Source organism: Anas platyrhynchos, chromosome 7, assembly GCF_047663525.1.
Source record: "Anas platyrhynchos isolate ZD024472 breed Pekin duck chromosome 7, IASCAAS_PekinDuck_T2T, whole genome shotgun sequence".
NCBI classification, from domain to species: domain Eukaryota; kingdom Metazoa; phylum Chordata; class Aves; order Anseriformes; family Anatidae; genus Anas; species Anas platyrhynchos.
The window spans coordinates 38,372,284-38,398,592 of NC_092593.1; the positions used below are offsets into that span (position 1 = coordinate 38,372,284).

At 37.0% G+C, this 26,309-nt stretch overlaps 2 protein-coding genes and 1 long non-coding RNA gene across 20 annotated transcripts in view; 1 reads left to right on the top strand and 2 right to left on the bottom strand.

Annotated features, from left to right (window-relative positions):
- The window catches only part of LOC113844152 (uncharacterized), a 37,164-nt gene extending 32,514 nt beyond the window's left edge, over positions 1-4,650 (top strand). Inside the window, exon 3 of the long non-coding RNA XR_003498443.3 lies at positions 1,994-4,650. This is a non-coding gene — a long non-coding RNA (uncharacterized lncRNA). The remainder of the gene's footprint in view (positions 1-1,993) is intronic.
- PGAP1 (post-GPI attachment to proteins inositol deacylase 1) overlaps positions 1-14,399 on the bottom strand; it is a 43,029-nt gene extending 28,630 nt beyond the window's left edge. The window contains exons 1-8 of one of the 4 annotated variants that reach the window (XR_005267152.2): positions 14,016-14,362; positions 10,477-10,630; positions 6,616-6,791; positions 5,958-6,129; positions 4,647-4,807; positions 3,085-3,137; positions 2,849-2,915; positions 1,356-1,461 (exon numbers count right to left, since the gene is read on the bottom strand). Coding sequence is in view for 3 of the 4 variants with exons in the window: in XM_027461792.3 (XP_027317593.3) it covers positions 1,356-1,461; positions 2,849-2,915; positions 3,085-3,137; positions 4,647-4,807; positions 5,958-6,129; positions 6,616-6,791; positions 10,477-10,630; positions 14,016-14,384 (1,258 nt within the window). In the remaining variant the exon portion in view is untranslated. Of the gene's footprint in view, positions 1-1,355; positions 1,462-2,848; positions 2,916-3,084; positions 3,138-4,646; positions 4,808-5,957; positions 6,130-6,615; positions 6,792-10,476; positions 10,631-11,920; positions 12,052-14,015 lie in introns of those variants that run through there. The other 3 variants (XM_072040589.1, XM_027461792.3, XM_027461794.3) reach the window with 3 other exon arrangements.
- Positions 14,400-14,530: 131 nt separating this feature from the next.
- ANKRD44 (ankyrin repeat domain 44) overlaps positions 14,531-26,309 on the bottom strand; it is a 141,696-nt gene continuing 129,917 nt past the window's right edge. For 9 of the 15 annotated variants that reach the window (XM_072040574.1, XM_072040577.1, XM_072040576.1 and 6 more), the window contains 6 exons: positions 26,106-26,189; positions 24,704-24,849; positions 23,782-23,864; positions 22,669-22,751; positions 21,546-21,637; positions 14,531-19,303 (listed from right to left, as the gene is read on the bottom strand). In XM_072040574.1, coding sequence (XP_071896675.1) covers positions 19,038-19,303; positions 21,546-21,637; positions 22,669-22,751; positions 23,782-23,864; positions 24,704-24,849; positions 26,106-26,189 — 754 coding nt within the window. In that variant the 3' untranslated portion in view covers positions 14,531-19,037. The remainder of the gene's footprint in view (positions 19,304-21,545; positions 21,638-22,668; positions 22,752-23,781; positions 23,865-24,703; positions 24,850-26,105; positions 26,190-26,309) is intronic. The other 6 variants (XM_072040581.1, XM_072040579.1, XM_038182337.2 and 3 more) reach the window with 1 other exon arrangement.

Genomic DNA, 26,309 nt, shown 5'->3' on the forward strand with positions numbered 1-26,309 from the left:
CAAGATGTAATTACAGGGCGGCATTAAATCTAATGAAATATTAGAAACATCCCCAGTCTTTGTTTCTCTCAGCCTTTTAAGAAAACTAGTACAGAAACTTGTGTAAAAGCAACTCAAGTGATGAGCTGAGTGCCACATACAAGAAAACAGTAGGAGTTTAAAGATATGTCTGGAGAAAGAAAATAAGACAGAATAATGAACAGATTGGATATGTAAATACTGCAAATTGTTATGCAAGGTTAATATTTTTCTTTTGTGTAACTAGAATAAGCTAAATTTCTCTCATGAATTTTTAAGTGTTAAGAGTGTGTGAGAAATAGGAAGATGCAAACACTTTGCACTTCCAAGAATAGTCTGATCTTTCACTAGGTAGATGAAGATAACAATAAATCCCCCCCTTAACATTCTCTTCAGAGGGAACAAACACTGTTCACTTAGCCTCCCCCTCCCCGTGTCTTACACCCCAGAAGCTAAACATTTTGGTGGTCCTCTACTGGGTTCATTCTAGCATGTCAATGCCTAGATGTGCCCTTATACTAGGGTGGCCAAAACTGGACACCAAAGTTCAAGCTATCTTAGAAGTTCTGCAATAGTTTACATTAAGAAAATTTCTGAAATAAAATGGTTTTCCTCAGTTCAGTCCACTCAGCAGAACTAGCAATACAGCTGTGCCTTATGAAACATCTGTTTAGTTCCCAAGAATCCTTGTGCTCAAGATTTGTTACCTTTTATCTATGCATTCTTTGCAGTGACAAGGAAACCATTAGTAGGTGGTCCAATTTACCCTGTCACATCACTAAATTGATGAAGCAGCCCTGAATATTCAGGATTTCCTTACATAGCACAAAACTAACATAGTGGCTCTATAATACCCAGAATCACAGAATCTTTAAGGTTGGAAAAGACACCCAAGATCACCTGGTGCAACTTTTCCTTAAACACCCCCAGGGACAGTGACTCCACCACCTCCCTGGGCAACCCTTTCCAATGCCTAATCACTCAACCTTAACCCTCTAGCAAAAATGGGATGCAAGTGTAGACTAGACAGCATTTTTGGCGTTCAGCTATCCCCAATTTCTGAGATTGTCTACTGGATACCTTGGTGTAAATACGATTCTTACTTGTGCCTCAGAATCAAAGGCATATAAAAACGACATAGCCATTTTTGCTCCTACCCCTTTTAAACTATTTAGTGCTGAAACCACATGGAAGTTAATAGTGTAGGTCTAAAAAGCCACATATTGTTTCAGCAATGTCAGAAGGACAAATTTTATTTCAGAAGCTTGCTAGTAAGAAGATCAACTCTTAAACAAGGAGTATCTCTGAATCTTGTTCAAAAGAAAACTGCTACTCACCTGTAAGTTCTGTAAAAGCTTCAGGATTTTCCTCAAATATCTTTCCAGGGTGTCTCACAAAGTGGTGATTCAGTACAGACATTCTCTTCTTGGGATCTTCAGTTATCTTAACAAAACAAACAAAACAGATGGTCAATTTTTATTTTACCAACAAAACAGATTGCCAATTTTTATTTTACCAATTAGTATGATTTACAATCATGACATGATCAGTAGAAATACAGTTTTGGGAATGAGAGGAAATAAATTATTAGAAGACATGATACACTGTTTCTATTCTAAATATAATAATCTGAATAAATAAAGTACCATTAATAGTCAATCACAGCAAAACAGAGAAAGACAACATTTGCTATTATGCATAAATAAAACTTTTGGGAGTTTTGTATCCTCATCTGTTCTTAACAAAAGGAAATTATTTTCTACATATATATTTAAAAAAATACATATTTTATATAGACACCCATACATTCTTCCCAAAACAACATACTCATGGCAGAGTTTAAAAATATTTATATGTACTTGTCTTTATTCATAAATCTAGCATATTGCACCTATCTTAATACTTCAAGAAAACAAATAGCTGTAAGAGTACACTGGGCTTTGGTTTCATTTTTTCCTTCTTCTCTCCTCTTCAGCTTTTCAACATTGTGGACAATACAACTGATTTCTGCAAAGTGTTACCCTCCAGTGCACTGTCAGTCAACTTCAGAAAAACCTTCTTGTCCCTACAAATTCCATATTAAAGTGAGCATGCCTTAAGAAACCAGTGCAGCATGGCACTACAGAAACTGAAAAAGAACACCTGTAAGCCTTCCTCTTCTATGTCTGTGACTCTGCTCTTGCATATTTCTAACCTCTGGACCTTGATCCCAATTCAAGTGTACTGCTGCCAAACATTTCAGAAGGATATTTATTTAGAAAAGCAATAAATGATGGTAACCAGAGGTAAACAAATCAGCTTTTTCCCTGCCCTTATATTGTATTTACAGTCTATTTTTGTGTTATTCACAAAAGAACACTGTAAATACTTGCTGGCCCCTATGACGACACTACGTGGGGAAATTTAAGAAGTATTATGTCTGAGATAAACCATCATAGTTTTTCACCTTTTGTATACTATTTACGCAAGGTGAATCCAACACACTCTAAGAGATTCCATTCAAAGCTACGCAGCTAGAAAAAATTAGCATGGTGCAAGGTCAACTAAACCTAATGCATCATGTAATAATAATACAATCCACAAACCAACTATGAAGCACCAAGCAATAATAACATTATTAATAAATAATAAAAATTGTCTTAACTTCTAATTATTTCTGACATGTCAAATAACACAAAGGCATGAGACTTTTTCAGTGACCGATACCAAAAAGGCAATAATTTTCTCAGTGTGACTCAGAAAAATCAAAAGTGAGCTTGTCCTGATTAAGCATTCTGTGAGGGAAGAAGAAATTATCATGGGGAATACACAGTGGGTCATATATACAAACCTGCCTTGTGTTTTCATCTATGAGATCAAAAAAAGCTCTAATGGTAGCCAGGATCAATTCTTTGCACCTAGAAGACAGAATAAGTAAAATTAAATCTAGAAAGGAAATATCCAGGGGAAAAAAAGTGGCAGGAAGAGACCATATTATGCTGAAATTACATTATTGTATAATGTAAGAACAATAGAAAACAAAAGGAATGTTTGGTCAGCCAATTAACCTTTGTTCAATTAGCTTACCACACTATTGAGAGATGGTCTGTTGAGGCCCAAGCTCTAGGCACAGCCGAGCTCTGTTTGGAGAAGGAAAACAATTAAGATTTTTTTTTAGTGTTCAGCATTTAAAAATTCTAAGTTGTGTCCCGTCTCCCTCCCCCTTCCCCCCCCCCAATTTAAATCTACTTTGGTAATTAGTAATAGAGTTTCATGGACAGGGGTATAATAGAATGGCTTCTTCAGTCAAAAACATTATTTGCTGCAGCAAAGACAAGGACTTGTAAAATAAAATGACTACAGAAGTATGTGTGTTAGATAGATCAGATAGCAGTGTCTAATAGTCAAAGAGCAAATAATGGTATAGAAGAAACTTACTAAGAGGTTCTTCAAAGACTGCTTCTATTACCAATCTTATTAATTTAATAAGTGATCCTGGCACATAAGAATAGAAGCATGCCAGTGAAGGCTGTTGCTGAAAAATCAAGGACACCCTCAACAGAAAGGAGCATGAAAGAACTGGACAGTCCAAAGTTATTCATTTGTACAAGTACATGTACTGCATTTACAGACTGCCACCAAAAATCTCCCTTCCATAAACAGAGCTCATTACTTGAATCAGGTTGTATGATAAGGTAAAGTATAAACAATTAATGAGCTACAGCCATGAAGAAAAAATAAAGAAAAAAACATCATCCTACAGTATGACTTGGTAGATCCAGATGACAAGGTTATAAAAAAAATTATACCACTCTACACTGGATCTCATGCAAAATCTTGGTAACCAACAGTCATGAGAAATTAAAGTGCAGCAGATGCAGAGAAGGGTTGCTAGGACAAAGGGATTGCAGAGTTAATCTTCTCAGCCTAGCAGAATCAGAGTGGAGACTATTTATAGACGGCCTTCTGTACAATGGACAGGGAGGTAAACACCAGGGGAATGAAAACTGTTTCAGATAACATTTCAAGTTGATGTCAGAAAAAACCTGTTCAAAAGCTGGCTTACACAATAAATGGAAGTTGGAAACTACAAATTTTCTGTCAAGCCCTACTGAGGAGTATTTGCCAGTTTCTTCCATGCAGGGAACAGTTATACGGCAGGAAACATGGATTAACAAACCTAACTAGCTCTATGATACTGCTTGATTAATTTTGGGAGGAAATAGATGCCTGCACAAGCAGAAGACAAATAAAACCTGATTTCTGCAACAGAAAAGGTGCAAGAAGGTGGTGAAAAGCAATAGTACCAAGCAGTACTTGGGGTGATTCAAATCCGCCCCAACGCATACTCTTTCAATGGACACTCATTTCTGCTACATCAACTATTTATGGTGTTATATATACATATATACATATACATATATATATATATTCATTATCTTTATTAATTTTCATATTCCTATTATATTTATATTTATTTCATCATTTATATTTCATATTTATATATTATTTTCATATTTAGTTACACTATGCTATGCATATAAACTACAATCAGACATTGGTACACGTATTACAGACAGCTATCTAGCATACCTCCATGCAAAACAAAAACAAACAAACAAACAAAAAAAAAAAACCCAGTTTTTTACCACAACAGATAAGGCACTGTCTTGTTGACTCAATCTTGGTAGAAAAGCCAGTCCCGAACGAACTTGGTAATCTCTGAATCCTCCCGCCACAGAAAGGGTAGTTAAATTTCTTAACTCTTGGGCGTTTAGAATCCAATGATTGCTTACAGCTGTATAAAAATCTATAAAATACATTAAAATCAATCAATTTCCCATAAATCTATTTTATATATTTTAAAAAAGCTACAGAAAGATTCAACTAAAAGTTTCTGTAAGCCCTCTTAGAGGCGTTCAAGCTCTGATTACCACTTTTGATTCATATAAGGAACAAAAATTATTGTTTTAATGCCAAGGAGGTAGTAGTTGGGAGAGACAGATACACTCACACTTCCTTTATTAGCTGAGCACTTATTATCTTTAGGTAGCAAATTACGGTTCTATTTTAAGGATGGCAATAATCCAGAAACAGTCAGTCAGCAAGAAAGAAGCATTGTATTATTTTTTCTTCCTACAACTGATTGCAATGCAAACACAATAAATCAAATTTAGCAACTAGAGACAATCCCTTCCTCTTGGGTGCCACAGAGAATAAAGAAAATAAATGTCTATTCTTTTCCTTCATCAATTCCTTCTATATCTACATCGAACAGCAAAGTAGTCACAAAGCACATACATGTATTTCATCAGCATAATTTAGTCACATCTATCTTTCCAATAAGTTAACAGTGCATACATAATGATTATACTTTCCTTTTCATTTTAGTTAAGCAGAAAATACATTGCATCTTCTATACATATTACATATTAATATGTATTAATTACAAATTAATATATATTAATTACATATTAATATATATTACGTAAAATATATAGTTATACCTATATATTTTATATAGGTATAACACACTTTGGGAGTGACAAACATTAACAACTGCAACAAAAGTAACTCCATTTAGGCAATTCACTTGACAAAGAAAGCCATTACAGAGTTCAAGTTTTACAGAAAAAGAAAGAAAAAAAAAAGTCACTCTCTGGAGAGCTTATGAAATTTGTTCCATACTCTGCAGTCTATTGCACTTAGAAATTATTTGGACTTCCGCCCCTTCACAGAAGCATAGGCCCACATAGTCAACTTTACAATGACATTTCACTTAAAGTAGTACAGTACGCAGAAATAATCACTACGGTAATAAAGGAATAGATTAATTACAGTAAACAGAACATTCTGCACACATGAACTGCTTCAAGCCTCAGCAATTTGCAAGAATCTCACCAGTTAATGCATGAGGGAATCAGTAAAGAAATAGAATGCAGTTGGATTAGTTTACTTACCAGTAATATATTTATCCAAAGGCATTACAGGTGCAACATGAGGTGTAGCTTGTGTAATGAGCAGATTTATAAGTTCAGGCTTAAAATTCTTCAGGGTAAGCAATGCTCTTGCAACAAGACCACCCATGGAATGGCCTACTATTGCAACACTGCTTGGTGCAAATTCTCGATTCTTAAGGAAAGAGCAAAGGATAATTAGTTCAGTTTCAAATCTGGTTCTGACATGGGCCTCCTCTGATTAGCAGCTGTTCATTTTTCCCCACAGATCAATTTGTATCCCTTCAAGGATAATATTGACTAGTATCAACATAGGCTAACAGAAAACTTTTCTAGGAAAACAGGATGGAAGGTGATGCTATATTATTATTTTAATAAGCTAGAGAAAGTTTAAAGCTGTACTACAAAAAAAAGCATGCATTGCGCAAGGAAGTGTTTGTTTATAAACAATAAAGAACCTATTCAGGGCTCCCAGATTGTCACAAACATTACAAATCTATTAAAGAGCAGCAGTTCTCTCTTGAGAGCCATGATCAATTACCTACACACAGTACAAAGTCTCCCTCCCTTATTCATTGTTCTTCAGTTATCCGTCAGAAAAAGCTGACCAGATTTCCATTCCAAAACACAAGTACATGATCTAGCATACGTCAGTACTCACCCTGTACAACTTAAGAATTACTTTTATGCATTCATGCACAAATTTGGTCTGTCGTTGGAGAGTACCACCATACAGTGCAACCAACTCCTCATTGAAGTTGACGGTGAAGAAATTAAAATGATACTTGAAGTCAAGATCTTCTGCTTTTCTAAGTGCAATGGATCCAAGAGAACGCACTAGGAAAAATCACAAATTAAGCAGGGACTATTAGACTGCCCTAGCACCATCATTAGTAGACAAACACAAATACATAACCTCTCAAGAAACAAATGCTATTTTAAATTCATTATTCGTGTCATTTATAAAAGGTTAAAAAAAAAAAAAAAGATGGAAGGCAAATCTTTTCTAAACTGCAATCCCACTTGTTTTACAAAATCAGGTTTGAATATATAAATAATGACAACAAAAATATCAGCCAGCCACTGACAGTATTGAATTGCAAAATGAGAAATGTAACAATTTTCCTGTTTTTATAAGAATCCTTCTGACAGAAAGAAGTATGAGTAAATACATCCTAATAAAAGTTTACAGAAGCACATGGAAAAGATGTCTGAGGAGATAAAAGAAAAGGTTGGAGTGAGGTACGGAGAACTAAATATTATGGCATGGCAGCTGACTTCATGGACACAATGTCTAAACCAAACTGATAAAAGATAACAGCTTATGCTCCTTCCCCTGAGCATTGCTATTCTCATCTCGTTTGCACCTTCTCATCACCACCAGGACAAGAATGCAAAATCCTCATTCTTGCCTTCAACTGGAGAGGCAATGCTATTGCTGCGGTTTTCTAAAATTCCTTTGAAGACTACCAATCTAGAACAACATTCCCAAATACCACCCCGAGATGGATAGAGGAGAAGGAAACCAAAGCCCAAAGAACACTTTTCCACCAGAAGTACTGAGGGAAAAAATGTCCTGTTTATGAGGCCTTGCTTCTGACCTGTGCTCATCTAACCCTGGCTAATACAGCCTTCTGAGTGCAGCATTGTTGCTGAGGGGACACAGCAGGACAGGAACAGCACCAGCTGCAAACAAAGAGCATGACGGGGAAAGAAGGAAAGAAAAGAGTCCCCCAAACAAGTAGACACTTCTACAATTAAACTAATGATCTGCCCAAGTCTGGCATTTAGAAGCAGGATTCGTCTTAGAGTAGAACAGCTTCAGAGGTCTGCAGCTTGCAGAATTCTCCTCTGAAAACTCCACTGGAGAGGTGAAAAAAAAAACAACTGAACTTCAGCAAAGCTTATCATGTTAGAAAATAACATTTCTGAAATATTTTATACGTTCAGCCACCTAAACAAATATTATCAGAAAGATGCAAATTATAAGTAGAATTTGTAGTCAATTCTTTCACCAATTCTATCTAAAATTGATAAGTAATAAGAACACCTTCAAAATGGTTTGAAAAGACCTAAAAAGTATTTAAAAGATCAAGTATCCTGTCACAACTTTATACTTTGAAATTCATGGTAGAAAGAACACGAATATTGCCAACGATCACAAGGCAAGTTGGTAAGAGGCTCCTGATTAGAACTCAGGAACCCTCAGTTCTCCCAACTCCAGGTTTGTTCCCACTGATTAAACCAGATGATCTTCTTTTGCGCAAAGTCTGAATTTTGTAAATTTTACAAATTTCACTTCAGTGCCCGTGAAAGAGAATGGATTCACATCCTTCAAAAGTGTCTGTAACAAATCAACATAAGCCCAGGAAACACAGCAGCGATGCTTGCTTTCATTTTTCAACCATGAACATATTTTAAACAAGCGTGAAAAGAACAACAGCAGCAACAACTGTTCATCTAGGTATCAGACCTAAAATATATTATTCCACAATAAATTCTAAATGAAATGTGAATTTTCATAATAAACCATATTATAAATATTCTGAGCCATAGAATAAATCAATTTTGCCTTAACCAAACAAAGATTTTGGAAAATGAATGTGACTTACTGCCAGTCTCCCTAAATCAATTTATCAAAACAAGGAATAAATATTTAAAGGCACTCATCTAAAGTAGCAGAATATTTGCAGCATGTAGTACTCCTTCTACTCAACTAGGTTTTTCTTTATATATTTCATTTTGATTCCTAACATACACTGAAAGTACCGTTCTATTTTCTGTATAATGATGCACTGCCCTGATTTTAGAGACAGCATTATGATATTGTATAAACTCACTTTAGGATAGAATAAATCTTGTGGTTAAAAATTAATGAGAACAAAATAGATGACATCTTGTTATCTGTCGACCTTCTGTTATGTTGAAGCATCTTGTTAATTGAAACATCCCGTCATCTGTCGACCCTCAGTCAGGCTGAGACTTGAGATAACTTGAGTCAACCTTCTGTTATGCCTTGTTAACTGAAACATCCCGTTATCTGCCGACCCTCAGTTCGGCTTGAGCCAACTCAGCATTTCTGCAGCTTGGAAAACAACTGATTCATCCAGCCTGGCATTTTTTAAGCAAAAGGTGAAAAGAACATCACGAGGAAGACCTGCGGTCTTCCTCCCAAAGCCCACTGCCCATGTCCTGAAGACCCCAGCCCACAATTCTTGGAAGGCTTTGCGCAAGCGCAAGGACTGATAAGCTAATTAGCATACAAAGCGAGAGTAGGCGGGTTTAGGTAATGAATATGTATAGACGTTAACAGAATATTCATTGTTTTGCTGTATAAATATGAGATAGTTTGTCACTTCAAACATGCACGATAGGTGGAGAGATCCCCCGTGCATCCTGCGCTGCAATAAAGAATATACCACTTAAGGAAATTTCGGCTTTGATCTTTGAATCAATTATCTCACAGAAGATTTCCAATACTTTAGAGAGGATTATGGAAATCCATACGGTACCTCCCATAATCGTTATGTTCATCATGTTCTTTGGATACTACTGTCTCTGCAAAGCTATGTGAGTTTTCTGAAAGCACGAGTTTGCAAAATATTTTACTTTTTCATAAGCTAAGCAAGTACGTTGTCTGAGAAAATAACCTTGTAAAGGTTTTCTGAAATTCGATAATTTAATCACCAAGTCTGGTGCAAATATAGGGAAAAAATACCATGGTAAAACAGCAAGTTTTAGATTGAAGTGTTTTTCCCCATACATACACACAAGTTTTGCTAATGTCTGAAGGGTGTTACTGTTTCAAAGTACATTTCAGAAAACAAAAATAACAGTAACAAGCCCAGCTTGGAAGGAATTCTGGATACCTGAATGAACACTTCACATGTACTTCACATGCAAATTATTAAGCTTGGTATTTACATTGAAAAATACAGAATGCCTTAAAAACTATTCCTTCTTTTCATCTGGAGCCTAGAAGTGTAACAGGGAGTAACATGGAAAACCGAGGGGGAATATGATACTAAGGAAAAACTACCACTACATAAAGAATTAGGAAATATCGAAGCTACAAGTTAAACCATAAGATGATGCTTATTTCTATAGTATGTACCTAATACAACTTCTGATAACAGATGGCAGCTGGTTTAGCTTCTTCTGATCAAATTCAGGTATTGCTTTACTTGGCACAGCTGCTCTGAACACTGTTCAAATCAAAAGCAAATACGTTTTTAATTGGAAACACATAGCAACGGTGCAGTGCTGCCACAGTACAGCAACAATTGTACTGTTTCTGCCCTTCAGAAGATAACGCCTCACTCCAGAAATACATTATAGCTCAACTGCTTAACTGATTTCAAATAAAAATCAAGTCTTTTGCCTTCTTGAAAGTGACCACGGACTGATAAGGATTAACTACGCCATTGTTGATATCATTTCAAACAGAAAAAGTCTTGCCGTTAACTAATGCATAACAGTGAGAACTCTTTGCAAAATACCTATGAATTAGGTAAATGCTTACCTTGTTTGTAACTGCCAGCATTCCCAGGAAGAAAGAGAACTGGAATTCCTGTCAATACTAGATTTTTGTTTTCTTCAGCATAATTCCCCTCCCCGTAGAGATAGAGCTCGTATGCTGGATATCGCCTGGCTGTTTTCTTCGGTAATTTTATTTTCTGTTGCAAAAGAAAACATGGCACAGAATCAAAATACTGTCCTCTAGCACGCAAGATCTCAAACGATTTTTGAAATGTAAATAGGCTACTACAAAGAAGGCAGCTCAGATCTGTTGGACAAGGTGAAGAGACTCTATCCTTACTAAAAGGCTGAACTGATGCAGTTTGGAAGGTCAGGATGCTCTCATTTGAATCTATTACGCATGGAAAACATAGCATATTGCTCTTGAACATGAAGACTACAGAGCCTAGTTTTCCAGTGCCTAGAAAACTAAATAACATTTGTTTCTGAATGTGGATTTAAACTTAAAGAAACCAAATATAAAATCTATACTGTCGCAAACAAGAAAATACAGTGGCTATCCAGCCATTTAAATATTTTGGTTTCTGTTTTATGTAGTGGTTTCAAGGACGGTCTGAAGAACACAGAAGGAAAAACTTCAATGGGTTTTGCTCTAAAAAGTTCAAGAAACATAAAATGTTGAGTACTTATTTTAAGTAGGTATTGCTGCCCATGAGTGGCTGCAGCTCCTTGAAACAGTTACGAACTTGAACCAGCTTTAAACAAACTGGGAATGACTGCAATTGTGTATGTGTTAAAGTTGCACATCCTTAAAGTAACATACTACAGAAAAAGAAAAAAAAAAAAGAAAAAAAAAAGAAAAAAAAAAAAAGGAAGTCACTTCTCCCAGGACATGAGATTTGAGGCCAGAAACCAGGACACCTGAGTGATACTAATTATACACTAGTTATAGCATTTGGTTACGTACCATGATAATTCACAGATAAATGAAGTAATGAACAAACTGTATTATAATGCCTTTTTTTTTTTTTTTTTTTTTTTTTTTTTATCTTAAGGTAACATTTTATCTTACATCACAGCAAAGTGAAAATTAAACCCAGTTTTGCATCAGGAAACTTCTCTGAAGTCTCTCTCAGGTGCTTTGCTTAAGTAGAATTAAGTAGAAGCATCTCTATTCCAGTTGGTTCTCCCACCTCTCACTACAGTAAAGACGATTTAGCTCTAATTCCCACCACACACACACATACTCATCCCCTCCCCTTTTCATCTGTCTGTCCCTCCTTGGCTACAGACTATTTCCTTTCCCTTAGTCTTCAACTTGTTTGCAACCTGTCCTTAGTGTCTTTGATATGTATATATACACATATATAGAATAAAAGATTGGTGTATATATAACAAAGGTATATACATAACAAGTTATATATACACACAAACAGCTATAATTCCTTCACTTTGAGCAAAAACATTAAGCTTTGTTCAGGGCTTACCATTTTCTAATCTTTCTTACAATTTCCTTTCCATCACCTCGCCTCATCAGCTGCGCTAACCTCACTGTCCCGTTCTTATTCCTTTCTATTGCTCCTTTTTCAAAGGTGTTCAAATGGCAGGGGGGACACACATAAAATCTATTTAATTACAGTCAGTTTTCATTAGTAAATTAAGCATACTGCCTGACTAATCAAATAATAAGTATTAAACTATTGTTCCACAATATCATTTTGGTTTACCGTCTTTTCAAAATCTTTTACAGACAATAAAAATCAATGAGCTGCCTTTTTTTTTTTTTTTTTTTGTCTGCAAAGTATGGTACTCCTATACTACAACAAAATGGTAACACAGATGTCCCAAGGGAAACAGAAGTCCCTGTTCTGTGACAGAGGTTTTAAATTTTGATTTTCCAAGACCCTGGTTACATAATTGGCTGTAATGAGCTATGGCAAGTTTTTACACTGTCAACACAGGCTTCAGTTTTCACTGTGCTTCTAAGAAAATTAGGCTTGTGTGAAAAAGCCCTCATTAATAACTTCTGAATCTCGTAACAAGTTTAGCCAGAACAAGAATTGGCAATGTTCAAATCAAATACTGCAATTCTGCAACTCAAGAAAAAAAAAAAAGTTAACTACAAAATAAATAAATAAATAAAATAAATCCGTTCCAATTCCTTTCTTGGTATTAGCTCAACTGTGAGCTATACCACACTGGTAGCCACACCAAAAACAGACTCCAGGAAATCAACCTTTTTATGTTTCCCTGCTCAAAGAACTATTTGTTTCGTAATGCAATACACAGTCTGGCAGGGAGAACAGGTCCCATGCATCTGAAATCCCTACCTTGTCGGTTCACACCAACACCAGCATTACAAATACATTAAATACGAAACAGCCAACCTCTTCAGCGAAAATAACGGTCGTTGGAAAGTACAATGCTTTAACAAACTCAAACATGGACATATTTTTCCCCCAAAGCACTGTTCTGCACACAGTAAAAGTGACTGTTTAGGGATTAGGAGTTTGGAGAGACACCGCAGCGAGACACAACTCGCATCCCTGCTGCGTGGAACCCCTGCCCTTAGCCCTGTCCCTGTGCCCGTCCTGTGCTGGCAAATGGCAATGTCAAGGAACCTCCAGTAACATCAAACAGGTTATGCCGGTAACGTTCAGTTGGTTGGCTTTGAACTGAAACTGAAGTAGGCTTCGACTACATGGAGAGCTTGAAATTTGCTGTGTACTGTGTTAGTATTTATAGTTTTCTACTCTACACTTAGAGTAAGTCTACATCTGCTCTACAGCACTGACAGAACGATCCCTGCAGCTATCCCGAGGCTCCCTTTTGCACACTAGCGCGCACGGAACTGGCTGTGTTGAGACAATCACGTGCAGTTAACGGATCCTAAAATTAACTCGCTGTTTCATTATGAATTTAGGAAACAAGTTTTTGCTGCAAGATCTTCCTTACTATGCAGGCCCAGCTTGAAACCTAGATGAGAACAGCAGATTATGATGCAGACTATTTGATTACAATTTTTCCAAAAGAGACGATGCTAAACGGCCGTTTGAGGACTGACAGAACATGCTTTGTGATGCTTTTAACATCAATGAAAATCCTGCAGTAAGAACTATGTTAAAAAAACTGTTTTTAAACAAGTGAACGCGGTCATAGCAGCGACGCTGCCTCAGTTCCCACGTTGACATCCCCAGAGCGTAACGCAACATGTACCACACGCTGTCTGGAGAGCAATTCCCCCAGCAGCTGTCTCCCTCAAAGGGACTCAGGACTTCCAGGGAGGTTTTTCAGCAGGTCTCGAAGAGGTTCTGTCAGCAAAACGGGGAGCTGCGGGCAGCTCTGGGCGGGCGCCCACCGACTGGGGAAGGAGGCTCGCAGCGGGACCTCAGCCGCCGCCTCCCTGGGCAGGTCGGGCGCCTGAGGAGCCGCGGCGGCCCCGCCTCGCCCCTGGCGCCCCTCACGGCTCCCGGCGAGGCCGCCGCCCCTCCGCCCACCGGCGGCGCTGGGTGCCGCCGGGCTCCCTCCCACCTGTTGCGGCGGCCCCGCCGCGCCCCTGCGGGCTGCCTCCCCCCGGCTCACCAGGTACTCGGGGTACTCGAACATGTAGGTCATGCTGCAGCGGTTCTCCTCGTAGAGGAAGAGCACGTCGCGCACCCCCAGCAGCGCCAGCGCCGCCAGCGCCCCGTAGAAGAGCGGCGCCGCCGCGGGCAGCCGCCCGCTCGCCCGCCCCATCGCGCTGAGGTGCGGAGCGGCCTCGCCCCGCGGCCGCGGGCACGGGCACGGCGGGGAGGGACCGGGCGGGGAGGGACGGGGCGGGCGCCACAACCTGGCCGCCAACGGCAGCGGGAGAGGTGCGGCCGCCATGTTGGGGAGGTCGGCGCTCGGCGCGCCGCCTGCCCGCCATGTTGGGGAGGGCAGAGACGCGCCCGCCGCCCGCCCGCCCGCCATGACGGAGAGGGCAGGGCGCGCTGAGGGGGCTCCTCGCACAGCACCTGAGGGAGGGACGGAGGGGGGAAAAATACGCGTTCAGCACCTTCACTGCGCTCGGTACTTCAACGTTCTCCCGTCACTTAAAATAAATAAAATTTACTCGGTTTTCCAACAGTATTTGTACCATTTTTATTTGTAAAAATAACCATCTGAATGCATCTCAATAGTAGTTTAGGTTAGGGTTTTTCATTACATGAACACGGCATTCAGTAGTTGAAAAAAAGTTACTAGACTGTGCTTGAGAAGATTCAGGCTGAATTCCAAGTCATTCACCGAAGTAAGTCTTTTTCCTCATTTTATACGTGACATTTACCAAGTCTTTAAACTTCAATTTACAAAAGAAAACAACACCGACAAAACCCCACTGAAACCATCAAACAATATTTCATGTTGTTTATTACAAATGGTATGCAAAATATAACACTGGCACCAGATTCGTATCACCATGGTTTGTAAAGATATATTGCACATGCTAAAGCATAAAATATAAGACAAAACCTACAAAACGTAAGATATTGGCTTTAATATGTAGATCACTGCATAAGAAACGCATAAAATTACATTTTATACACACACTCAGATTGTCACTAGTTTAAAACGCCCTTTCCTATAACACTGATCTAAGGTTTACTTTTTGTGTAATAAGAAAGCATTTTCAGCACTGCAAAAATTATACATTATTCCTATAGAAATTTAGCATATTAATTTTCATTTCAATACAGGTAGAACATATGAAAAGAAGAAACACTTTATACATTCAAAGAAGAGTTGAAATGAAAATTTACTGGTAATATATTGCTTTTATAACACTCAAATGAAAAAAAAAAAAAGAGAGACAACTTTCACAAAACATTTCCATAATACACAAATATAAAAAGGCACTCTAATATTTCTTACATGACTAAGAATAAAAATCACAATTTTTTTTTAAAAGTCATCCTCAAGATACATAACCAGGTTTCTCAACAGTACAATGGATAAACAATTCATTTCATGTGTTTGTTCTAATTTAATAATCTGGCAGTTGTTTACTGCATAAAAGTACCAAACACATTATGGTGCCCTTTTAGTAGCAATGAACAGAAATCCCCTGAGCTATTTCACAGCAATTTCAGGCAGTCCGGAGGTTTTTACTCAGTATTTATGAGAATGGGACCCAATCCTGCTATGGATTCCACCTGCAACTGTGGTTAAAATACAGGATGAAAACTATCCTGCTAATAAAACTGGGCAGACTGCTGCCCCTCACAAAATACCCACTGTTTGGTGCAAATACAGAAGTAGTCCATGTACTGTAAATTGCAGGATCCAGGGTTAAGTGCAACAATTCTGTATGATTAAATCTACCCTTGTAAAAAGTCCACAAAAAGGCATGGTGATTATTTACATGAGTAAGATTATTCCCATACTTAAATACCTGTCCTAAATAACAAATTTATTTCTACAAGTGACAAATTATATTACAGGTTAATGTACTAGCATACAGGAAAAGGGATTGTGGTGAGATCTGGGGACAGGCTGATACTGAGTACTTCCAAATGTCTTGCTTGTGACGGTTTTCCTAAGAACACCATACTCAAAACATGGCTTTCCCAATGCCCATAAGATGCTAACAAATCATATTTTTCTAGGATTTCTGGAATACTGCAAACTTACATCATTGCTAGTTTATAGAGAAGTTTAATCCGTAAAGTTTAAATTTGATTCCCAGAAGGAGCAAAGTTATTTGATAATCACCTATGCTTCTATAACGTTGTATGCATCATAAAAGGCAGCAGTTGTACTACACAGTTACCAGAGTTACAAGGTATTGCAAATTTACAAAATATTTTCAGTAACTCTGTACGGTAGCAAGTAAAACACTGATTTGTATAAAATGGCTGCTTGAAATAATACAATATTCTCCTTGTAAAGATCACTTGTTTTCTCCTAATGAAACAACTTCATGTAGGATAGCGTAACTTTATTTCAGGGTTAGACATATTTAATCTCTAGGTGAAATAAAATTAAAATGCTGTTCCTGCTGTTAGAGCAGGTGGCAGCTATTTCTCATTTGTTTGTTTGTTTTAAATGCTGTCATTCTACACAGAAACAAACAAACAAACTAAAACTTGGGATTTCCATTTATTTCTAAACACATGACTGAAAACTAACAACTGGTCTCTCCTCTTATTTTCAGTGCTTACAATAAGGTGGTTATTGCTATTCTGCAGGTTTTACATGAAAAACTTCGAGAAAAGTCAATCATAAAAATGTTTCCTGTGCTACTTCTGAGGAGAAAACCAGGGTTTCAGGTGCTCTGTCAGTTCTGCTGCTGAAAAGATAGGATTGAGGAAAAACATACCTTTACCTTCATAGACACTATCCCTTAGGAAGTTCGTTGCAAATTTTGGAAATTTGTTAATGTTCAAGGAAACAATGTGTAATTTTAGCAGGGCAAAATAAACACTGCGTGCTTTTTCCAGTTGAAGAACTGGAAATCTGCTGACGATTATTATTATTTTTAAACAATTCAGTGGAACATGGCTAAAAACTACAACTAAAATAGAAATCCTTATTTTCATTTACCCTGATGAAAGCATGCACTCAGGAAGAAGCTCTTCTCATTCTCCCAGCACGGATTTAGGCCTGCAGATATCCTGAGTGTGAATCACTGGAACTTGTAACACCTTAACTCCATGCTACATTACCTTTTCTATAACTTTACTGTAGTTGTACAGTGTTCTCTCACCTGTCTAGCAAGGTGTCGGATCCCTTTCTTACACTTTCAAATGATGATGAAAGGTGTTTTGCTCTCTGCTTTTTACCAGTATAGCCTATGGACTTCCATCTTTACATTCCACAGATTAAGATGGGCACACTTCTGAAGTGCATCAGTCCTTCCTTTCTCCACTCAGGCCATCAGTCTTGCCTAGATTCACATTTTATTTTGCATTACACAAAATAATATGCACAACTACTAACAAGGAGAAAAAGCCATAGTTATTTTTCCTGGGTATTTGTTTCATTTCAAATAAATATAAACACATTTACATTAAAAGCATATGAACATTTTCCTTAGCCTGGAAAAAAACAAACTGTGGTCAACACATAATTAGTTACAAATGTCAACTTGAAACCTGCATCATAAAATGTAAAATTCACTCAAGACTACTCATTACCTCAAAAGTTTATAGTTTTATGATTTAGAAAACTACTTCATTATGTCACTCACATTTGAAGAAAAAAAATAAAAGTAATAAAGTCTTCCATTTAATCACTGAAGCATTTTGGTCCTCTTGGTATGGCTGGTTAGTTCATGATAGGCTTTTGTTTGTTTTGTTTTGTTTTTGCTTATAAAGTCTCATTCTTCCTTTTGTACTTCTGTTGCAGATGAGGGTCGGGGTCCGTTTGACCTAGAAACTTTGGCAGAAGGAGTAAACATATTCACAAGCTGACATTGCTTTCAAAGCTGGTGGCAATAGGCTCTTTTAGCATGCATCTCCGATCCCCTGCATGGTGCATGGTACATTTTTGTTTTCTCGTGTTTGGTATTTCAACTTTTGGTGTTATGCTTTCATTGTTTTACCTCTACTCTGTTAATCCAAACACTGGCAGAATTACGTTAAAAAACGATATCGTTTACAGTAAAAATTGGTTATTTAAGCATAGAAAATAATTTTTTAAATCTATTTAAGTTGGCATGTCATCATAAATGTTTACATACACCTTTGTCTACACCTGATTTCTTTTTCTGATACTAGATTCATGGTTAACGGCTCAGGTGACAGAAACTTCTAATGACCCTAATTCTGTAGTGCAAATAAACTGTACACGCTTGTGCTGAATTGGGAAAAAAAAGCAGGGGGGGAGGGGGGGGGGAGGGTGGCGGAAGGGGAAGGGAGGGGGCAAGTGATTTTAATTTTTCACAAGTGGTTCCACTGATGTCAGTGGGGAAACATGGTGAGACAAGTAGAATTTGGCCTTAAGAGTTTATAACTACTTTTTTCTAATTGCATGCTGCAACTAATAACTGTAAAAAGTGCTTTCTGTACGTTTAAGTGCTTAATACGTGCAGAATGTAATTTTTTTTCCTGTAGAGAAGTAATACAGGCAATTTTAGGATTTACAACTTGACCTTTGGTTTGTGTAAAAGAAGTTATCTAATTATCAGAGCCCCTGGAATTAGTAAACAGACAAACAGAGGAAAGGAGCAATGCTTGAAATCTATGAAGGCTACATTGAAAATATGTTTGTGTACTAACGTTACGGCTAAAATATGTAAGTACTTTTTACAAACAGTTCCCTGTTTATTTGTGCTGTCAAAAAGGAAAAAGGCATTTTCTCTTTTTTACTTAAAATAAGAGGTAGAGACTTTCCACAGGGGCACTTAGGGCCTAAGGAAAACATGAGGAAGCTGAAAAGCTGCAGAACATTAATGGGAATAATATTCCAGTAAGTTCCCCTTTGTTATTTAAAGGCTTAATTCTCATCAACACTACGTATCTTTCAATACCTACTTGTCAAGAGTAATAGTTAAGAATATAGCAGTGGGATCTGAGCTGTTTAAAAAGACCAAAACAACAAGCTGAAAGGAACCAATAAGGAAAGAAAAAGTTTTGAATACCAAAGTCAAAATGTTTCAGAATCAGAATCATTTTCATTGTACCCATCCTCTGTTCCTATGTTATTACTCAAGGGCTTATTACAAGAGTTAATGCTACCCATACTGGAGCCATCGCAGAGATGTGTCCTGCCCAAACTGTCTTTTTTAAAACAAGCGAAGTTGAAAGCCGTCATTGAACTGGAAGGAGAAAAAGGCATCATGGTAGCCAAAATGAGTGCCAGGCAGTCAGCCACGTCTTTGTTAGGAGCGCAAGCCAGGGCTGGCGTATGACCTGGGCACAAATGCAGACAAGGCAATGGTTAGTACTACGGGTACTGAGAATGGCACTGAGCATTCCTCATATACATCTCTAGGCGACTTCGTAAGCAGGAGATGTATGTTCAGTTACAATCATGCCAGGCAACAGGGGGGTGTTACTTATTTTAAATTAGACATGCTGGGAAAATACACACTTTATGGAGCATTTAAATCACTGTGACCACAACAAGCACTATTTTTTTTTAAATCAGGCAGCAAACAGACTTCACAATATGAATAAAAGCACTTGCTAAACACAGTTCTACAGCACAAGCAATATGATGAATACAGAACATAGGGTGTACAGCAACAGGGACAGAAACTGGCTTCAGTTTCTGTACATATGAACAAGTCTCATTCTGAGAACAACGACTTTCATGAGAACATAAAAGATATTAGTTTTAACATATTTTGGAGTAGTTAGCAAAATTTCCAAGACTGATTGGTTGAGCATATACTCAACTCAGAAAGCAGTTCATTAAGGAATGAAATTGTCAGAGAAAAGAATTAGACCAGCGCATGTGGTACATGTATAGCAAGTGTGACTATGTGGATGTTCAGTTATCCAAAATTTGCATTATGTCAGAGGAATAATAACTGTATTCAGAAAGCATGGCATAGGTTTTAAATATAAAGTCATATTATAATATGGATGTCTGTAAAACAAAGAACTGGGGAGCTATCAGAAATTTGTCTTCACTGCAGTGAGAGACAAAATGTGGCTCCTGTTCAAGGACTGCCACAAAGTAGCTTCTCATGTAAACAAATCTTTGAAATGAGTATGCTAATAACACTTGCTATCTATCAGTTTTGCAGGCTGCTGTGCAGTACTGTGAAGGTGCATTGTGCTCTGCACTTTCCAAGAACTCCTCCTTTATGCTAAGAGCATACTAATTCTTTTGCAGATGGCTAAATCTTAAATGCTGCAGCAAAAGTAATCTCAGGCTTTACTTCTGTCTTACTGCCTCAAATAAGCTGAAAACACCTGCAGTATGGAGAGTTTGCAGTATGGAGATTATGCAGAGTTTGGAGGACAAATGTGAGTAGTTTTATAGCAAACTACCGATACTTAAGCACCAATTGCAGTGAATGGATCCCCTAAATAGAATTCCTTCTTCTTCTGAGTTCCAACGTAAAGTATTCTTTAGAATTGTACTTATTGTACTTAAATTTCTCTCCTTTAAACTGTGTGCACAGTTGCTCCTATAGCAATTAAACATGTATCAAATTTGAACTTAATTTTCCACTCCTGACATACATGTAAATTAGCTAGATCTGCATGTACAATTTTAACAACCAAAACAAAATAGTGGTTAGAAGCTAGTCTGGTTCATTTTTCTGTCCCCTGTCTCTAAATTGAGATTAGGGCCAGATGACTTCAGTGGGACTCATTCATGCAAGCTTACCTAATAGCAATTGGTTAATAACAAATACTCACCACTCAGTTCTTTGCATCCATAGATATCAAATCTCTTGTAATGATGGCTAAGTTTTATTATTGTTACTTTACAGATATGGGGAGATGGAGGTACCAAATTATTATATTAATGCCACAAGGTCAGTATTGTAAGAGAAACCAGCTTATTTCAGGAAGACATTTTTGAAAATATTAATTATAGAAGCACAGCTCCCTGTGGGCTTTATAATGTTTAGGGAAGGATTTCACTGAGATCTGAAACAAAATTATCACATTTATTAACTAATCATATATTTTATGAGGTAATATATCAGTAATTTACTTGCATCTTGGGTTAGGTCAGACAATTGGAAAGCACAAGTTTTGATCTCAGAATGAACTAGGACACAATCAAACATATGGTGATGGTTTTCTTCCTACCCATTAAAACATGCGCTGATTGAATGCATAATCCTTAATTCTTCTGCAAGGCGTCAGAATTATCCGGTGCCACTTGCATGTTTAGGAAATTCAAGTTACCACTGCACTCAAGCATTAAAAAAGACTAGCTGTTGACAGTACATGCAAAATGAACAGTAAAAGGGACCACTGTGATGTTCAGAATACATTTCTATATTAAAAAAAAAAAAAAGAAGAAGAGCGTCCTTTTTAATATAGATACTCACACAGCTCATTGTCTGTTCTTGGAAGAATATAAGCATCAATGATGTCTACCAGCTTTTAAGTCTATTGCGTCAGTCTGTTGTAAAATTACCTCGTAGGTACTACTGAAGTTTACCAAAGTGTGTTATTTACTTACCATTTTCATCTACTGCTAGGACACATGCCCCTTTGGCTAGCAACTCTTCAACCACCATCTTCAAGCCATTACGTGCAGCAATATGGAGAGGTCTACAAAACAAAACATCAAAATTAAAGTTTAGTTTAAAATAACTCCTTCTAAAAAAAGTTAGGCAGTACTTAAAGCGTATCCAGCATCAGAATGTTTCCTTCTGAGGAACATAACAATTAAAATCTAGACATTAAATTACATTACAAGCTTTAAAATAATTCTGGTGTACCATATCTATAAAAGATGTGGAAAATAAATATATGCAATTACCTTTATACATACAAAGATTGATTAACACTTGCCAATCTCAAGCACTTCTTTTAAAACCTGTCAGTTTTCCACTGTTTGCAGCACACAATTTAAAAGGAAAATGTATCTAAGACTGAAGAAATGTCTTTGTTCTATCCTTAATTCTGGCTACTACAGTCTGTTCAAAATCATTGTATCATTTTTTTTCTCTTGAATATTCCATTGATAATTTCTGTTCCTGCAGTTTTGCCCCCTTCATAGTACACCATCCTCCTGTTTACTAATGGAACAGGAGAAACAATTTCACATTGAAGAGGGGAAAAAGGGCTTAGGTGGAATGGATTCATCTGCAAGCTCTAGATCTACAGCCTGAACCTGTGGTTCAATCTTTTGCAGCTGGAGTAAGAATATTGATGGTTACAATCCTGCGGATAATGAGCGCCATGGAAGGGAGTTGTACATAAACTTTGAGCTCCAAAAACTTTAAAATTAAATGTAGTACCTTAATCTAAATAAATTATTTATATTTAAAGTGAAGCTTGAAAAGGTAGGAAATGCCGGTATACATTCACATGATTGAAAGACATTTTGATATAGTCTTCAAATAAATGACCTCATATTATTTTTCCAACAAACCACACATAGAATTAGAATCAAAGTCAAATTAAAAGTGAAAATGCAATATAAATCTAGTGTTTTCAAGGGCAAGCGCTTAAAAAAAAAAAAAAATCAGAAATGTAACTTCCTTTTTCTGTGAAAAAATCCAGGATGTGAACTTGATGAGCTAAATCAGAATCTCTGGGTAAATCAACTGAATTTGAGAAGATCAGGTTATACTTACGTCTGCAATGCATTATTTTTTGCATTAATAAGGCTCTGTTCTTGTATCTTGTCAAGTATTAACAAGGCACATTTTTCATGACCCTGTAGTTGAAAACAAAAAACTGTATTAATTTGCCAAGGAATGTAAAACTGAGGCAAAAGAAGTGTTACATATAACAGCAAAATGTAAAAAATCAATTTAAAATATGGAATATGCTACTCAGTTTCTAAGGAACTGTAATGAGTGAATTGTAAAAACCTTAGAACACCATTTACAAACTGTCAATACTAGGATGCTTTAGCACATTTACAAGTTCAGACATTCGCCTTTGTTTCAGCCCTCCATTCATATATGAATTCACCTTCTCAGCTTTCAGGGAAGACTGACATTTCTTTTGAGAGTGCATTCAACTGATGACTTACAAGGACTACACAATAACAGAGAATGAGAGGGCTTAATCTTAAAAACTAACACTGTATTTCCTAGGTCTTTAAATGCCTTCTGTATTATTAATAAACTACTACAAAAGCCCTTCAACATCAGAGACATGTGAAAATGAAACTTTGGAAATAATACAGATCAGAGCCTTATTTCTCATACTGTTTCAACACAGTGAGTCTACAGCCCTGTCAGGTGAACAGTTGCCTGAAGGACCTTGAGAATTCAGTGAGGCTCTTGTGTCTACGGAAACTGGAGTTTCTATCTGGAATCCTATCTGGGAACAGGAGTAAAAGAAAAGTCCCAGAAGAGGGAATCCCATGGACTTTTTTTTTTTAATTTTTATTTTTCAAAAACAGGCAACAACAATTGGAATTAATGGGGAAAAAAGTTGGGAAACCCACCACCACCAATCTAATCAATACCCCTACTTTTACTGCTATAGAGTGCAAGATAAAATTTGGCGTTCCTTCCACATAATTTGGAGAATAATAAATATTATTTCAGCTGTCATCCTTATTTCTCAATTTACTAAACCTTGAAATAGACATGAAAAAAAACTTGGTACACTGTTCTCACTACATGTCTGACCATCACATCTCTGTTGCAGACATATTTATTGGAGCTGTAACAAATACAAACATACACACAGACAGTGAAGATTATAGAAGCACACAGTTATCTGCAACTTACTTTACTGCTAGCCAAGTGCAAAGATGTATTCAAGTCCTTATCTTTTAATGTCAGGTCTGCCTTAGCAATGTTCACCAAGAAGTCTGAAGTTTAGTAGAAATCAATGCACAAATCCGATGGGCAGACAAATATGTAAAAACAGAGGGGAAAAAAAAATCTATTTCAATATATGTGCATATATGCTAACCAATTAAGCCTTGATGCAATGCAAACTTTACAAGCATGAAGTGAAAATAATGAGAACAGACTAATCTTGTATAGATAATCAGCAGCCAAACAGAGAGCTAATACCTCATTCATTTTGCTTCAAACTGTTGAACATAGATTAATCTATGTATCAACTTCTCCATTTGCAGTTTAGCAAATTCTGCCTAAATCACCTCCTGAGAACAACTCTGATTCCTGCTCTGAGAGGACTAAGTGGATATAATGAATTCAGGGTGCAGTCTGTGCTGTCAAAACTAAAGAAAAGGGAGTTTTGTTAAGTCAATATATCTGTAATCCGTATGTCTGTATCATGTAGTCTAGCCTGGAACAAAACAACTGTGGATAGCTGCCATTTCAAGAGTAGTATTTCCTATAATGTAACAGAAAAAGAGGTTACCCTTAAAACTTCTTTACACAGGCAGTTTTACTGCCCCATAAAAACAGGAAGTAATAGAGAAAATAAATACTATTCCCGTCATGCTCTTTACAATGCATTCTTTGGAGGAAATAAGACTCGAGTTTGTTATTCCAAGGAGTCACAAAGACTGCTAAGAAACAATGACTGAGAAGGAAACAAAAATTAAAGATGTAAAGGTAGCTTCTTACAGGCATGCACAAAATTTATTTGTCTTCCTTTGTTTTCCCAGGAAAACATGATCACTTATTTGGCATCAGCAACTGCAGTTGCACTCAAAAGTGGCAAGGATTTACTCACCTACAGCACCTATGTGACCGTTTTGAGCTGCCATCATGAGAGGTGTTTTCCCTGCATGATCCGCAGCATTCACTTGGGCGCTGTGACTCAGGAGGAGCTGGAGGCATTCCACATGATCCGCAAAGGCTGCTGCGTGAAGGGGCGTTCTGTGGGGAAAATTAACACGACCACAGCAGTTGCTGAATAATTACAATATTCCTATTTACTTGCTTTCTCAAGAACCTGAAAGCACAAGATGGTTTGTATGTTTTTTCCATGAAAGTTAAAAGTTATCACAAGAGGAAAGCCATAGTAGCAACATCCAAAATTAAACAAACAATATTTACAGTCTCTGTCCTGGTGCAACATAAACTTTAAAAAAAGAGCATCAGAGGGTGGATATGGTGTTGTGTAGAATCTTGTACTAGCAGCATATTTATTTTAATGGAATGTACTCTGTAAAATGGAAAGCAGTACAATCCCTGTTCATGTGATTTTTATTTTTCTTAAACATACTTGAAATGGGAAAACTATGAGAAAAGAACAGATTCATTACTTAAATAAACCGAAGTATTTCAAGCAATACTCAAAGATACTACATCAACTGGCTATGACAACAGCATTACTATGAAAAGGCAGAAAGAATTCTGTTCACTTTGAAAATTATCAGTTTCCACAAGACTGAAAGACACTAGAAGTTGTCCTGTCTCCCTGTGGCCTTTTGGGTCTGAAGTACAACTAACTGAGATGAAGGACAGTTGGTATGTAACCCATGTTGTATGTAATTGTGTTACTTCAGTTTTTGCTTATTAGTAAGGAAGAGGTGCTCTCGCCCTTACAGGAGTAAGTAATCACAATTACTGGAGGTTTTTTATTTGTTTTAATTAAGAGAAACAATAAGTATTATATTTTTAGAATTTTAGCAATCTTAAGTACGTATATACATGCAGTGAGATTATCAATGTGACTGAAGATTTGACTGAATGAATATCTCTTGCTGTACCAGTATGAATTACTTTGCTGTACAGAAGTTTTCGATCATTTGCTCTGAGAATGCTAACATAACTTTTAATGAAATACTTTCCTATTTGTACACAGTATCACACCATTTAGCAAATAAATGTGTTTATATGTTTAACAGAAAGAAAACAGATTCAGAGGAACAGCCTGGATCAGTACGTTTTTTAAACAAACAAAACACTACTTTTTTTTTGACAGCCAAATTGAATACTTTATAGTATTCTTACTTCAAAGTCAGCCACCACTTAAGTTTGTTGCAGTGTAAGCTGCTATCTGACAGAGTCAGCATGACAAGTTTTGGCTCAGCTACATATGATAGAGATTAGTTACAGAGGTTCAGACAGAATTATGAAAAATATGAGATGGATTCACAATGATGAAAGGCACTTTAAGAAGCTATTACCTTCCTTTGTCATCTTTGCAATTGACAATGTTGGCATCGATGGCTCCAATAAGCAGTGATGCACAGTTTTCATGATCATTGATTCTGCCAAAAGACAAGACGTTTTTTAAAAAGGTAAAAAGATTGCATCTGCTACTATGTATTTCAGCACCTAAAGTACAGCTGATCCTGCAATTCACTACGCACAAGGTTAACTGAAAGTAC